Source organism: Diabrotica virgifera, chromosome 4 (genome assembly GCF_917563875.1).
Source record: "Diabrotica virgifera virgifera chromosome 4, PGI_DIABVI_V3a".
In the NCBI taxonomy this organism is placed as follows: domain Eukaryota; kingdom Metazoa; phylum Arthropoda; class Insecta; order Coleoptera; family Chrysomelidae; genus Diabrotica; species Diabrotica virgifera.
Genome location: NC_065446.1, coordinates 167,948,775 through 167,965,327, shown reverse-complemented (window position 1 = coordinate 167,965,327; position 16,553 = coordinate 167,948,775). Strand labels below are relative to the sequence as shown.

The 16,553-nt window shown below is 31.9% G+C and overlaps 1 protein-coding gene across 1 annotated transcript in view; it reads right to left on the bottom strand.

Annotated features, from left to right (window-relative positions):
- The window catches only part of LOC126883732 (sodium-dependent dopamine transporter-like), a 241,325-nt gene that overhangs the window by 65,278 nt on the left and 159,494 nt on the right, over positions 1-16,553 (bottom strand). The window contains exon 9 of the mRNA XM_050649395.1: positions 9,774-9,898. Coding sequence (XP_050505352.1) covers positions 9,774-9,898 — 125 coding nt within the window. The remainder of the gene's footprint in view (positions 1-9,773; positions 9,899-16,553) is intronic.

Below are 16,553 nucleotides of genomic sequence, written 5' to 3'. Positions count from 1 at the left end.
TAAATTTTACAAACAAGAAAAATCAATACATTCCTGTTAACTTAAATAATACACAGATACCATATGCCGACACCGCAAAGTATTTGGGTATTACACTAGACGCTAGGCTACGCTGGAAGGCCCATGTTAAAAAGAAACGAGAACAGCTTAACATGAAGTATAAAAAAATGTATTGGCTATTGGGAAGACAATCCACTCTCTCAATCTACAATAAAATACTTTTGTATAAACAGATTATAAAACCTATATGGACATATGGCATCCAACTATGGGGCTGCGCTAGTAATACAAATTTAATTATCATTCAACGATTCCAAAACAAAGTGCTAAGGAGCATTGTCAACGCTCCATGGTACTATAGGAACAGTGATCTCCATAGGGACCTAGACATGGATACTGTTAACAAGACCATAGAAAAATTTGCCAAGAGTCACGAACAACGACTTCTTCAACACGTCAATGTTGAGGCCATCCAGCTCCTCGACAACACGGATCTAGCTAGAAGACTCAAGAGGAAGAAACCCTTCGAGTTAGTTAAGTGAAAAATAGTGCACGGTGCAAGTGATGGTACAAGTTAAAATTTGTGCAATATATTAACAGAACCTAGGGGGTACTATCGAGTTTGTCCTTAGTCTTAAGTTTTTTAGTAGTAATTTAGGTTAGAAATAAGTTGCTCATTGATCACATTATTTGATCAGATTGTAATGTTCTTAAGCATCTTATTGGTGTTTAATAAATAAAAAAAAAAAAAAAAAAAAATTTGTTTATTTTTAATAAAAACCTTTATTATTCGCAGCCATATCCAGTTTTTTCAAAAGAAATAAATAAACATTGCTTTGAAATACATGATGATTCCATATAAGTTTGGTTGTTTGTATACCTACCCACTAGCAATGCTGAAGATAGAATATCCATTCCGAAAAAGTTCTGTGATTTGGCCCAAAAGTGTTCGTTTAAGTATACCTTAAAGGATTTTTTGATAAATTGTTGTAATTCAGGATATTTTACTGCATCTAGATTTCCTTCGATAAAAAAGGACCAATAATGTGATCTCCCAAAATTCCAGTCCAAACATTCAATTTTTGTGGATAGTACGTACACACAGGCACACTAAAATGCTTATTTTCCTGAGACCAATACTGCACAATGGATGGATGATTTGTCACGTGAAGAGTTAAGAAGAGCTGGTATGTAAAAGAAATAGTCTTCAAAACATTCCTGCTTTCGCTGCTGGCTTCTATGATACGGAGTTGCTGGGTGCTCCATTTTTTTTCTAAAAATTTTAATTTTTTGGGCTTTATAATTGCTTTAGTATTAAACTGAAGCTCATATATAGGGAATTTAGTCGTTTTTTATCAATGTCACGCATGCGTGTCGGGCGCACCTAGGTATAATTTTTTTGCCAAGTGCTGACTGACACGCATGCGTGTCAATATATTTTTTACTACTTTAAAAGTTTACTGAATACAATTTTAATAAAACTCATTAAAAACAATTAGAATACTACTGTTTCAATACATTCGCACTGCTCGAATTTTTTGAACGTGTGTCCGACTTGACCTCGCTAATTTGTTTCCCCTACTCTAGCATGCCCGATTGCCGAATGCCGTCTCATTGGGAAATTCTGAAAACGGCAAACATATTTTAAATACTTTGTGCCTTAGTAACATGCTAACAAGATCTGAATTATCTGCTGCATACGCTGTATTTAAAATGCTCTGTTAAATATAACTGGTCCGATGTCACGCAAGTATGTCGTCAGCACCTGACAAAATAACTTAAGGTCACACATGCGTGATATCAGCAGTGAAAGTATTATGAAGAGGTATAGTATGACTATAACTCATTTAAAATGATTATGAGGAAACATTTCTTGGGTATTGTGCACTTTCTAACAGTGAATTCGAGTCAACTTCATCGGAAATTTGTCTCCTTTAACACGTGGAATATATTCTGCTACGAATTTTCTCCCGTTTTTCTTATCTATCGCCTTCTTCGACCAATTTTCTTCGATACTATCAACGCATCTTTTTCTGGGCCTTCCTTTTCTGCTCTGCCGAATGGAAGGTATATCAAGGAGTATTTCAATTGGTATCATTTTGCTTCTTGCCAACACGTGTCCTACCTATCTTAAATGTCCTATTTTAAGATGTTTCGATACTATGTAGGTCCTGAATACAGTCCATAAAATAACGCATAAATTCATTATTTTGGAAACCGGCGTCTTTAAGGAAAAATCCCGAAACAGGTCGATTTTTATTTTTAAATTGCATTTTTTGACATATACAGGGTGAGTCACCACTAACGGGACGGAAGATTACAGCGAAATGGTAAAAGATTTCAAAAAAATTTAAATTGAATAGTTTGTAAGTTGATAAAAGCTATATTTTAAAATTATTTTGAAATATACAGGGTGACCCAATAAATGGCGGCGTATCAAAGTTATATTTCTTCTTATGGAACACCCTGTATTTTATTGCATTTTTAATTTTCCGCAAAAAATAAGGTATAGTTTCATAAGGCTTCCCTATACCTATGTACAGTGTTCTGAGTTATGTTGACTTTTCTTAAAATGTAAAGTTTTAAAAGAAGGCTTATTCTTAAGTTATTTAAGAAATTATAAAAACATTACTTTTACATCTAAATAGATGGATATTGGTTGAATGTATTCCATGATTAATTATTACACATTTCTCTACAGGGTGTTCAAAATTTACAGTTTCATTATTGGAGTATTCAATGTGTTATATGATGCTTATTTTAAATGGAACACCATGTATATTAATAAATAATTATACCAAAAAAATTTACCTCTTTCAAATGGTATATGGATGTCCTATACCTAGGTGTCATAGTTTTTGCGTAATTTACAATTATTTAAATTCTTAATTTGTAAATCGATTTTAAAACAAAAGATATAGTTAATTAATGTCATTGTATGACATTGTCAGTTTATAACAGTACGGTCTGGTAATTATCAAAACTATAAACATCCGTGTATGATATTCAATTTTTTTTTTACTTAAAAATGACTTTTACATTCAAATTTAATTGTTGCTAAAAATGAATAATCACGCTATCTATGAAAGAGTAGACATGCTACTTTGCATTGGGGAATATTTTTAAAATTGTCTCTTAGTAGTATCCTGATAGAAGACACCCAAAAAAGGACGTTTTTGAGAGATTTCTCGATAGATTCCGTGCTACTGGTAATGTTGCATAGGTACGAAAAGTTAAATAAAAATAAACCATTTATTTTTGATGACGTCAACGAACTTGATATCCTGCTTTCTGTTACGAAAAACCCAAATACTAGTATGTACGTGACAAATTTCGAGTCAATTGGTAATCAGTCAAACGAGTGTATGTAGAATACATAAGAAAAACCACTATCATCCGTATAAAACTCAACTACACCAGCATTAGACAGAATAGGAACGTTTAACTTTTCGTTTATAGACTTTAGAATTTGGAGAAGTTCCTGATTTTTTTTAAGAATGTATTGTGTACAGACGAATCTACCTACTTTTCATAATAATGGTCTATTTAATAGACATAGTAAACATTTCATTATGATACAGTAAACAAACATTTTACTGCTGATCGCCAACATCGATGAAGTGTTAATGTTTGGGGCAGTATTCTGAGCGAATACGTTATCTACCCATATTTTTTTGACGAAAATCAAAATGAAGCAACTTTTTTAAATTTCTTAAAACAAGTTTTTTGGATCCATCTTAAAACCTTCCACTTAGCGTGCGAACAAATATGTGTCTCCAATTGGACGACAGAGCTCCAGCTTATTTTTGACGTGATGTTAAGAACAACCTCAACATATAATTTAGAAATAAATGGATAGATAGATTCGGTCTATACCTATATTTGGCCACCTCGGTCACCAGGATTGACCAAGATGAATTTTTTTAAATGGGGTTATATTAAAAATATTATAAATGCTAGATTTCCTACTCTACTACTTCAGATGATATTTTTATGAAATTAAGAATTTCGAATGCTTTTGCGTCTATAACACCAGCTATGTTAAATAATGTAAACAAATCATTTAAAATCGCTTGTTGTATAAACATTTTGAACATGTATTACATAACTGATAATTTTTTACTTATACCAAGTTGTGGTTCATTTTGTATTATTTATGTATTTGTTTTATTAAGATTCTATATGTTTCGTTATGTATTTAGTTATTTTCAATAACGAAAAAATTTATTTTACAAATCAGCAAATAAAAATATACCTACATATTTATTTACAACTACACTCTATAACAACTATGCCAAGATGATGGGTTTAAAAATCGAGACTGACTATAAATATTTTTAAAATCGATGTACCGTTTAAGAAAATTGTAAATTACGCAAAAACTATGCCTCCTAGGTATAGAACATCTTACCATTAGAAAGAGAAACCTGTGTTTAATATCCATCATATTATGCTACATTGAATAATGCAATAATGAAACTGTAAATTTTGAACACCCTGTAAATCAATGTGTAATAATCAATCATGGAATGCATTACTTATAAGATAATTACCAGACCGTATTGTCATAAAATGACAATGTCATACAATGACATTAATTAACTTCATCTTTTGTTTTAAAATCGATTTACAGATTAATAATTTAAATAATTGTAAATTACGCAAGAACTATGAGACCTAGGTATAGGACATCCGTATACCATTCGAAAGAGGTAAATTTGTTAAGTATAATTATTTAGTAATATACATGGTGTTTTATTTAAAATAAGCATCATATGACACATTGAATACTTCAATAATAAAACTGTAAATTTTGAACACCCTGTAGAAAAATGTGTAATAGTTAATCATGGATTAGATTCAACCAACATTCAACAATTTATATGTAAAAGTAATATTTTTATAATTTCTTAAATAACTTGAGAATAAGCCTTCTTTTAAAACTTTAGATTTTAAGAAAAGTCAACATAACTCAGAACACTCTGTACATAGGTATAGGGAAGTCTTATGAAACTATACCTTATTTTTTGGGGACAATTAAAAATGCAATAAAATACAGGGTATTCCATAAGAAAAAATATAACTTTGATACGCCGCCATTTATTGGGACACGCTGTATATTTCAAAATAATTTTAAAATGTAGCTTTTATCAATTTACAAACTATTAATTTAAAAAAATTTTCAAATCTTTTACCATTTCGCTGTAATCTTCCGTCCCGTTAGTGGTGACTCACCCTGTATATTATACTAGTGACGTCATCCACCTGGGTGTGATGACGTAATCGATGATTTTTTTAAATAAGGATAGGGGTCATGTGATAGCTCATTTGAAGGGGTATTTAATTCTCTATTCACTGGTATAATCAATAACATATTTATTTATACAGGGTGTCCAAAAAAATATTATTTTTTTAGTTAAATTTATTGATACAAAAAGATAAATGTATGCAATTTGTTTAATTCTAAATACATTTTACTGCTGTTAAAAAACATAAAAATATTTTATTTAAAAATTAAACATTGATTTTCGCTTAAACGAAATATTCAAATTGACAAGAGGCAAGTTGATGGCAGCTTTAAGATTGAATTTAAGCGAAAAGTAATATTTATTTGTCAAATAAACATGTTTTTCCTGTTTTTTGAAAATAGTAAAACGTATTTTGAGTTAAATAAATTACAGACATTCTTTTTTTGTCTTAATTAATTGAATTAAAATTTTTTTTTGAACACCCTGTAAAAGTAAATATGTTAAGGTTTATATTTGTGAATAGATAATTGAATACCCTATCAAATGAGCTATCACATGACCTCTTTTCTCATTTAAAAAAATATCGATTACGTCATCAAGCCCAGATAGATGACGTCACTAGTATGATATATATGCCAAAAAATTGTAATATAAAAATAAAAATCGACCTATTTCGCCATTTTGCTTAAATTCGCTGGTTTACGAAATAATGAATTTATGCGTTACTTTATAGACGCATCGTATATTCTGTACAGTTCAAAGTTGTATCGCAAACATCCTAAAATGTCTAATCGCTTTTTTAGCCCAAGTCCGAGTTCAAGTCTTCGAGCTGTGTGTTAGACATAGGCGTATTTATTGTTTTGTATCATTTCAAAAGGGTACCCCGTCAAAATAGCCCGTCGAAAAAGCTCCGACAAAATAGGCCCGACATAATATCCCGCACATAAAACAGCTCCGACAAAATAGCCTGCGGACAAAATAGCTGCGGAACAATAGTTCGTCCACGAAATAGACCCGACAAAATAGTCCCGACAAAAAAGCTCCCTTCAGAAGTCGTCATGAAATAATCCCTTAAAAAATATAAAGGAGAAGATTCCTCTCATTGGCTGTATACCATAATAAAAAACTTACTAAGGATGTAAAATTTCACTTGTAGGTAGATGGTATATAAATTTATTAAAATGTTTTTCTAAAAAGATCCAAGTTGGATTAAAGTGGGTACATCAATAGTACAAAAAACACAAATGTTTTCGGACTAATCAGTCAATCATCAGGTTGAAACTTCAAAGTAGTTGGAACTAGCTACACAGTTAGGTCGAATGATCTTAACATTACAAAAATTATACCATTTCGGCTACAACAATATCGACAATAGGTCGATGTTAAAAGAATATAATGAGACTGTAATGGAGTCTACATCTTGGCTGTAAACTGATTAAGTTTGAAACCAAATTTGTCAGTTTGAAGCCAAGATGAAGACTCCATTATAGTCTCATTATATTCTTTTAACATCGACCTATTGTCCACATTGTTGTAGCCGAAATGGCATAATTTTTGTAATGTTAAGGTAATTCGACCTAACTATGTAGCTAGTTCCAACTACTTTGGATCTGAAGTTTCAACCTGATGATGGACTGATTAGTCCGAAGACGTTTGTGTTTTTTGTACTATTGATGTACCCGATTTAATCCAACTTGGATCTTTTTAGAAAAAAAATTTTAATAAATTTATATACCAATTTAAACTACCTACAAGTGAAGTTTTACTTCCTTAGTAAATCCCTTAAAAATACATTTTTTCGGAAATGGTAATTATCCTCTACTCAGATGTATACCTTAATCACATTAAATAAAAATGGTCTTTTCAGAGAACTCGAACCCTGTGTTTTCTGTTAGGAAAAACCAGGAACAAAAAATTCCTGGTTTTTCCTCGTGATTTACTATGGAATCACTAACATGAGAATAATTTTACTGTCACCATTGCGTGTGGTTGTTTTTTAAAGACGGATCACATGCTATGACTTTTTGTGACGGATATTCTTGTAAAGTTGATTTCATGTAATCGAATGAACTATCTTTCAATAAAGTCGTCCCAGGAACGCAACTCATAAATATTGGCAATATCATTTTAAAGTCTTCTACTTTAAAATATATAATATATGTCTGAATTGCCGATATGAATGAGTCAGACTAAATTAACTTACTAGAATTTTTTTACTGAGCAACAACATTTTTGTTTAATTTATTAATATTTTTTATTTTGACAACGACGTCCGAAGTGGAAGTCGAAACTTTAACAAAATCATTTTTTAAAGTTAAATTGTGGCTTATTTCCCAATTAGAATAGCAATTTAAAATAACTGGTACTCCGTTAAAAGGTAAAACTTTTTATTGGGGCAGTTTTCGCCGGGGCTGGTTTAGTCGGGGCTGGTTTAGTCGGGGCTGTCTTGACCGGGGCTATTTTGTGTGCGATCTATTTTGTCGGGGCTATTTTGATTACGGGCTATTTTGTCGAGGCTTGGGGCTTTTTTGACAGGGCTGTTTTTAGTACGTTCTGTAACGGTAAAATATTGCAAAACCTCTAAATTTTAAAGTACCGCTTGGATTGACATGAAATTTAGCACACGTAGCTAACAAGTCAAAGAAAAAAAGTGATATTGTGCCGATATGTGCTTTTGTTCCGGGGGTGGTTTTCACCCCCTCTTGAGGGCGAAAAAATATTCATCCAAAGTAAGTCCGGAAATGGATAAACTGATTAATTTTAATTAACTTTTGTTCTATAGATTTTTTTCACTATGTCAATATTTTTCGAGTTATTTGCCAGTGAATATGTTCATTTTTTCAATAAAATGACCACTCTTTTAAACAGTTTTTCGCAAATAACTCAAATAATAAGTATTTTGTCGAAAACACATTTATAGCAAAAATATAGCCTGTAGAAAATTTAAAAAAATGGTGTAAATATCACGTCTCTGTACCTAGTAGAGGCAGAGTTATCTAATTAAAAATTGGTTCATATTCGTCAAATTCCAAATGGAATACTTTAACGTGAAGTAACCAAAAATGAAACACATTTCGGGGAAAACTCATTACAACTTAATTAAAATGTTTAAAAAAATCTTCATTATTGTTTTATAAAAAAAAATTCTAGCATCAAAAGTAAACAAGTTACGCTCAAAATAAAGTTAGTCCCTTTTTTTTTGTAAAAAATCGGGAAAATCACCCCCTAATTAGTATCTCAAATGAACTTAATCGTTCGACTTCACAAGTTTCTTGACTCGTGTATGTATTGTTTATAGGACCTGTAAGTTTCATCGGTTCAAAGTCCTTATTTTTGAAAGGACTGTAGTTAAAAGGGGTGTAACGAGTCACTGATCACGATAGTATGCAAATTTAGAAACAGCAATTCTTAATCAATTTTTGTCTAAAAGAAAAACAAAAAAATACATGATATTCAGAAAAGCAATGCTGACTTTTTTGTTTTTCGAGATTTTTGGTATCTCTAACAATTTTTAAGTTATTTTGAAAAAAAGCGTATTTTTCAAAATTAAAATTTTTGAAAATTTAATTTAAAACCAAATTTTTAAAAAAGTATAAGCACTTTGAATCGACGAAACTTACAGATCATATAAACACAACATAAGTAAAATAATTTGTGGAGTGGTACAGATTAATTTCATTTAAGTTGCTAATTAGGGGGTGGTCTTCCCGATTTTTTTTTTGCCAAAACAAAAGGGACCAACTTTGTTTTGAGCGTAACTTGCTTAACTTTAATGCTAGAAATTTTTTATAAAAACAAAAATAAATTTTTTAAACACTTTAAAAAAGTTATAATCGCTTTTCCCCAAAAATTGCTTAATTTTTTGGATATTTCACTTCGAAATATTCTATTTTCATTGGTCATAACTCTGGTTCTACGAGGGTCAGAGACCTAACGCGTACACCATGTTTTTTACTTTTTTAGATGCTATATTTTTGCTAAGAACATTTTTTTCGATAACATACTCAATTTTTGAGTTATTTGCGAAAACCCGTCTAAAAATGTAGTTATTTTGTTGAAAAATGAACATATTCGCTCGCAAATAACTCGAAAAGTGTTGACTTGGCGAAAAAGCTCTATAGAACAAAAGTTACTTAAAATTCGTCAGTTTATCCATTTCTGGACTTATTTTGGACATATATTTTTCACCCCCAAGAGGGGGTGAAAGTCACCCCCAGGGGAAAAGCACACATCGGCACAATATCACTTTTTTTCTTTGATATATGTCAGCTATGCGTACGCCAAATTTCATGGCAATACAAGCGGTTCTTTAAAATTTAGAGTAAAAACCGTGAAAGAATGGACTATTTGACCGGGCCATTTTGCCGGATCACGTTTCAAAAGTACAGGGCAAAGATCAGTAGGAAGATGTCGGAAGTCGTGGCTGAAGGACCTGAGAAGATGATTTGGATGGACACCGCGATCCATTTGTTCTGTTCGTATCCTTACTTTGCGAACGATCGTAAACTATAGCAATATACTAACCTTCTGTCGCAACATCACCAATGGGCACACCTTGTTTATATGACATGTATCCCAAATATGTAAATATTACAAATCCAGAAAAGAAACTGGTGAAACAGTTAATTATAGTTGTAATAATACAATCCCTAAAAAATTAAAAAAAATAGTTTAGATTAATTTTAAAGTAGATATAATTTCGGCAACAATATAAATCAGGAATGGACTATCTCTAACCACTTGGTAGTTTTCAAGGTACAATAATAATTAATTTTAACAATGCAAATAGAAAACTATATGAAATTACCCCGCACAAACCTTATAAAAATTAAGTCCCAGTTGATTTAGTTCCTAATTTTTGAAAATACCCTGTGAAGCATCCTGATAAAAAGTTCTCATGGGCACTTCTCAATTGTATGGAGGATTTTCAAGATATAGAGGCACAAACTCGGAAAATTATAAGATTTACCGGGTATTTCAATTCCCTGAGTTACTGGTTATGTGGCAACATGTAGAAGTTTAAATTAAATAAAAGTACTACACAGTAGTCTAGGATTTTTCCTGGCTATCGAATGGCGACCTTTACTTTGACCTTGACCTTCAGCGGACGTCATCTTCTAGAGCCTAGAGTTTCGAAGATTTTCAGCGTTAAATTGATATACTTAAACAGATTACTCATGGGTTTTTGGGATCACTAAACACGAATATGCCATCAGAATTGACCTCCGGAGGACGTGGTGGCCAGGGCCACTGCAATGGACGTCATCTTCTAGAGCTTCGATGGTTTTAGGCATTTAATTGATGCAAATAAATTACTGGAGAGTTTTTTGAGGTCGCTAAACAAGAATATGCCACCAGAACCGACTCCCGGAGCACCTAGTTCCAAGGTCAATGACATGAGCTCCTGGAATTTTGAGGGTCTTCGCTACTACATTGATGCAAACGGATTAGTCATAGGTTTTTGGAGTTGCTGAACACGAATCTCCATGCTTTGGAGATTCGAGAGCTTTTGGTGCTAAATTAATCTAAATTGATTACTCACAGGTTTTTGGGGCATCTGAACGTGAATATCCCATCAGGTCCGAGCCACGAACACCTGGTACCTAAGGCAGGTCTTCTTCTGGAGTTTCGACAGGTTTTGACATTAAATTGATGCAGATTGGTATTACTCATGGGTTTTTGGGGCTGCTGAACACAAATACGCCATCAAAACAGACACCCGCGTACCTGGTGCCTACTACTGGCTGGTAATAAATTGATGCAAGCAGATTACTCTTATGTTTTGGGGTGCTGAACACGAATAAGGCTTAGATAAAAACTCTGTAGTATCTAGTGACCACGATAAATAACACTATCAAAATAGAATATAGTAAATCGATCTTAAAATAAGTGAAGGAGAAACATTGTCAGATATGAATTAAGTTTATATTTATGAATAATTAAAACAATTGAATGGAACAGCACAGTTACTTTAATAAAAATCCACAAGTAGCAAAATGAACTTTTCACCAATTTGTACACTTTCTTTAAACGGCAACTCAAAAACCCTCTGAGTACTCGGTGTGTCAATCCGTTTTGACGTGCCTTAGGCGATAGGTGCTCCGGTGTCTGTTCTGATGGTGTATTCGTACTCAGCAACTCCAAAAAGCCATGAGTAATCCATTTGTATCAATTTAATGCCGAAAACTCTCGAAACTCGAGAAGATGAATAACCTTAGGCACCAGGTACTCCGTGGGTCGGATCTGATGGTGTATTAGCATTCAGCGACCCCAAAAACCATGGGTAATTCGTTTTTATCAATTTAATGCCGAAAACCCTTGGAACTTCAAAAGATGATGTACCGTAGGCACAATGTGATTCGTGGGTCGGATCTGATAGTTTATGCATGTTCAGTGTTCAGTAACCCCAAAAATCTAAAAGTAACCTAAACCATTTAATTACTCCGAAACTACAGAAGATAACCTGTCTTGGGCACCAGGTGCTCCTGTGTCTGTGCTGATCACGTATTCGTGTTCAGCAACCCCAAAAACATATAACTAATCCGTTTGCATTAATGTAGTACCGAAACCCATCGAAACTCTAGAAGATGACGTTCCTTGCAATGGCCCTGGCAACGACGTGCTCCGGCGGTAAATTCTGATGGCAGATTATTCGTGTTTAGCGATCCCAAAAACCCATGAGTAATCTGTTTATATCAATTGAATGCCGAAAACCCTCGAAACTCTAGAAAATAACGTTCGTTGAAGGTCAAGGTCAAAGTAAAGGTCGCCATTGGATAGCCAGGAAGAAATCCTAGACTACTAGTAGGTTTCTTTGATCCAAACTTCTACATGCTGCCAAATAACCAGTAACTCGGGGAATTTGAATACCCAGTAAATCTTCCGAGTTTGTGTCTCTATATCTTGAAAATCCTCCATACCATCGAGTTGTGCCCATGAGAACTTTTCATCACAATGCTTCAAAGTGTATTTTCCAAAGTATGAACTAAATTCACTGGGACTTAATTTCCATAAGGTTTACGCGGGGTAATTTATGGAAATTAAAGGCAGATATTGAGCAGCTAGTTTATTAAATATTGCCCAAGTGTAATTTCGCTCCTTCAGCATCTTCAGGGATGTTTCATCAAATCAGGAAGGTATCCTAGCAGAATGTCGTAACATTTGTTTCGTAAAGGAGATGGCTTGGAAAATTAACACATAACATAAAACACAAACTGGTCAAAGGACAAAACAGATTAAAAATTAATAAATGCCGGTATTACATCATTTTCACGTCGAAGATGGAGGAATAATTGGTTATTTCATCCAAGTAAATTTCATTATTTTTTATATAATTAATTAATCTCAAAATATTTAAAATAACCTTTTGGCTTCGATTAATAATCCCACAAATGTTAATATTTCAATATATGTAAATTCAATGACATTTGAGAAGAAAATCTTTTAACTTTTAATTTTTAATAATTTAATATATATTTTTACAATATTTTAATAATAATTTTTTTACAATATATTTAATAATATATATTACAAATATGTTTAATAGTCCATTTACTCACGAGTTTTGCTGTGTTTAAAGTACTGCTTGGCTTGGATTGACATGAAATGTGACGTCCATTAAGTTAGCACAACAAAGTCAGCAGAACACAGTTATTGTTATACTATAATTAAGTGTAAAAAAATGCAAACTTAATGTTCCAGAAAAAAATTTATTGCTCTTTTTTTAAGTTATCGTATCGCATGTTCTGCTAACTTGATAATCAAGCTAGCAGAACAGTAGTTCAAAAATTTGATAACTAGTATTATCTGAATTAAATGCAAATTTAATGTTCCAAGAAAAAAATTATTGCCCTTTTTTTTTAAAAGTTATCGCATGTCCTGCTAACTAGATAATCAAGCTAGCAGAACAGTAATTCAAAAATTGAGTAATCATTTATAATGGAATGCCAAAGTATTATCTGAATTAAATGCAAGTTTAATGTTCCAAGAAAAAATTTATTGCTCTTTTTTTTTAATTTGTCCCATGTTCTACTACTAAAATCTACTATCTCACAATAAAACACTGAAAAACGTTTGTTTTTCTATACTTCCACAAAATTTATTACAACTATGTTATTACTACAGCTGTTTCGGCAAAGTGCCTTTCTCAAGTGATATATTTTACAATGTTTTTGCCTTTTTAAGTCTTTAACTGAAGAGGTTGAGGAGTGGGGAGCTGTTTGTCTCGAGTTGGTCAAACAGCTCCCCACTCCTCAACCTCTTCAGTTAAAGACTTAAAAAGGCAAAAACATTGTAAAATATATCACTTGAGAAAGGCACCTTGCCGAAACAGCTGTAGTAATAACATAGTTGTAATAAATTTTGTGGAAGTATAGAAAAACAAACGTTTTTCAGTGTTTTATTGTGAGATAAAATGAACTTCCATCAAGTAACGGTCGAATCCATCAAAATCTACTATATTTTTTACCAGATTCTAAAATCTACTAGATTTAAAATTTTCCCACTAAATCACAAGAAATTCTACTACATCTAGTAGAAAATCTACTAAATTGGCAACCCTGAATATGGTACAAAAACTTCTATTTTGCAGTGAACGAGAATGGCTCTAGAGTTTCTAATCGCATCTGATTTTGGTAGTAATTATTGGTAAAATTCCCAAGGTTTATTAACTTCCTAATTAAATTTTTTGTTGGAACAGTATTAGAGAATACTGTGGTATTCAATTATTTAATATTTTATCAGTAATTATTTAACTACTCTTCAATGTTAAAGTTGAACTACGGCTAGCTTGAAATCAAGTTGGCGGAACATGCGATAACTTAAAAAAAAAGAGAAATACATTTTTTCTTGGAATATTAAATTGGCATTTAATTCAGAGAATACTCTGGTATTCAAATATAAATAATTTATCAATTTTTGAACTAGTGTTCTGATAGCTTTAAGTCAAGTAAGCAGAACATGCGATAACTTAAAAAAACAGCAATAAAGTTTTTCTTGGAACATTAAATTTACATATAATTCAGAGAATACTCTGGTATTCAATTATAAATTATTTGTCAATTTTTGAACTACTGTCCTGCTAGCTGGATTATCAAGTTAGCAGAACATGCGATAACTAAAAAAAAGAGCAATAAATACGTTAACATTCAATTATACAGGGTGTAACAAAAATACAGGTCATAAATTTAATCGCATATTCTGGGACCAAAAATAGTTCGATTGAACCTAACTTACTTTAGTACAAATGTGCACGTAAAAAAAGTTACAGCCCTTTGAAGTTACAAAATGAAAATCGATTTTTTTCAATATATCGAAACCTATTAGAGATTTTTTATTGAAAATGGACATGTGGTATTCTTATAGCAGTAGTATTTTAAGAAAAAATGATAATGAAATTTGGACACCCCATAAAATTTTTATGGGGGTTTGGTTCCTTTAAACCCCCCCCCTAAACTTTTGTGTACGTTCCAATTTAATTATTATTGTAGCGCCATTAGTTAAACACACGTTTTTAAAAACTTTTTTGTGTCCTAGTACTTTTTCCAAAAGTCAGTTTTTATCGAGATATTTGAATATTTGTCAAATCCACCACATATTTGTATATGGTAAAGTACGATTATGGAGACTTGGTAATAATATGAAAATTTATTTATGATTTACATTTTTAAGTATATTTTGAACCATATTAAAAAAGAAGCCACATCTCGATAGAAGATGCTTTATCAAAAAAATACAAAAAGGCAAAAAAGTTTTAAAAACACTGTGTTTAACTAGTGGTACCGCAGTAATAGTTTAATTGGAACGTACACAAACATTTGGGGGGTTTAAAGGAACAAAACCCTCATAAAATTTTTATGTAAACATATTAAAAAAGAAGCTGCAACTCGATAAAAACTTCCCTATCGAAAAAATACTAAGAGGCAAAAAAAGTTTTAAAAATATTGATGTTAACTAATGGCACCACAATAATAATTTATTTGGAACGGACACAAAAGTTTGGGGAGGTTTAAAGGAACAAAACCCCCATAAAATTTTTATGGGGTACAGAAATTTTACTATAATTTTTCTTTAACATGTTCTTTCCATAAGAATGCCACATGTCCATTTTCAACAAAAAATCTTTAATGGTTTTTGATATATTAAAAAAAATCGATTTTCATTTTGTAACTTCAAAGGGCTGTAACTTCTTTTGTGTGCATATTTGTACTAAGGTAAGTTAGGTTAATTCGAACTATTTGTGGTCCCAGAATATGTGGTTTAATTTATGACCTGTATTTTGGTTACACCCTGTATATGATTTATTAAATTTTTGAACTACTGTTCTGCTAGCTTAAATATATCAAGTTAGCAGAACATGCAATAACTTTTTTTTAAAGAGCAATAATTTTTTTTTGAACATTAAATTTGCATTTAATTCAGAGAATACTTTGGCATTCAATTATAGATGTTTTATCAAATTTTTGAATCACTGTTCTGCTAGCTGGATTATCAAGTTAGCAGAAAATGCGATAAAAAAACAATAAATTTTTTTTGGGACATTAAATTTGCATTTAATTCAGAGAATACTTTGGCATTCAATTATAAATGATTTATTAAATTTTTGAACAACTGTTCTGCTAGATTGATTACACAGCCCAACAAAAAAAGAATTTTGTCTTGCTGCCAAAAAAAAAATTAACTGATTTTAGTTAATTCATCTGTGCTGATTCCAAAAATACAAACCTTTTCTTTGTACCAGCTCCAGTTTTCGAGATATAACATACTTATCAAATACTTAAATATTCTTACATTTCTGTATATTCCACCACTATAATTGCAATATGTTTATAAACAAACTTAACATATTCTAAAAAAATGGGCCAATGAACATATCCTAACCTGGATTTAGCAATAAGACCAATTGCACATCAGCTTGAGCAGATACCCATTCCAATATTTAGCAGTCTACCTATGTTACCAGAGGATAATGCCGAAATGTTATCTGACGAACTGCAGACTAATAGATTTGAGGAAGCCGATAGTGATTTTGAGGGGGATTCAACACGTCCTGAGCGCTTTGATCAGGAAGAGCTAAACAATCTTATCAGAAATTTGAACCTTCCAAAGGATTCTTCCGAGTTGCTTACCTCCAGACTAAAAGAAAAGAATGTTCTCCACCAAGACACCAAAATTACATACTATTGTAATAGAGATAAAAGATCTTTTGCCTTTTTTTCTCAGCAAGATGATATTATATGGTTTTTCATAACAATATTAAAGGGCTGTTAAAAAAAATGGGTGTATCGGAGTATACACAAGATCACT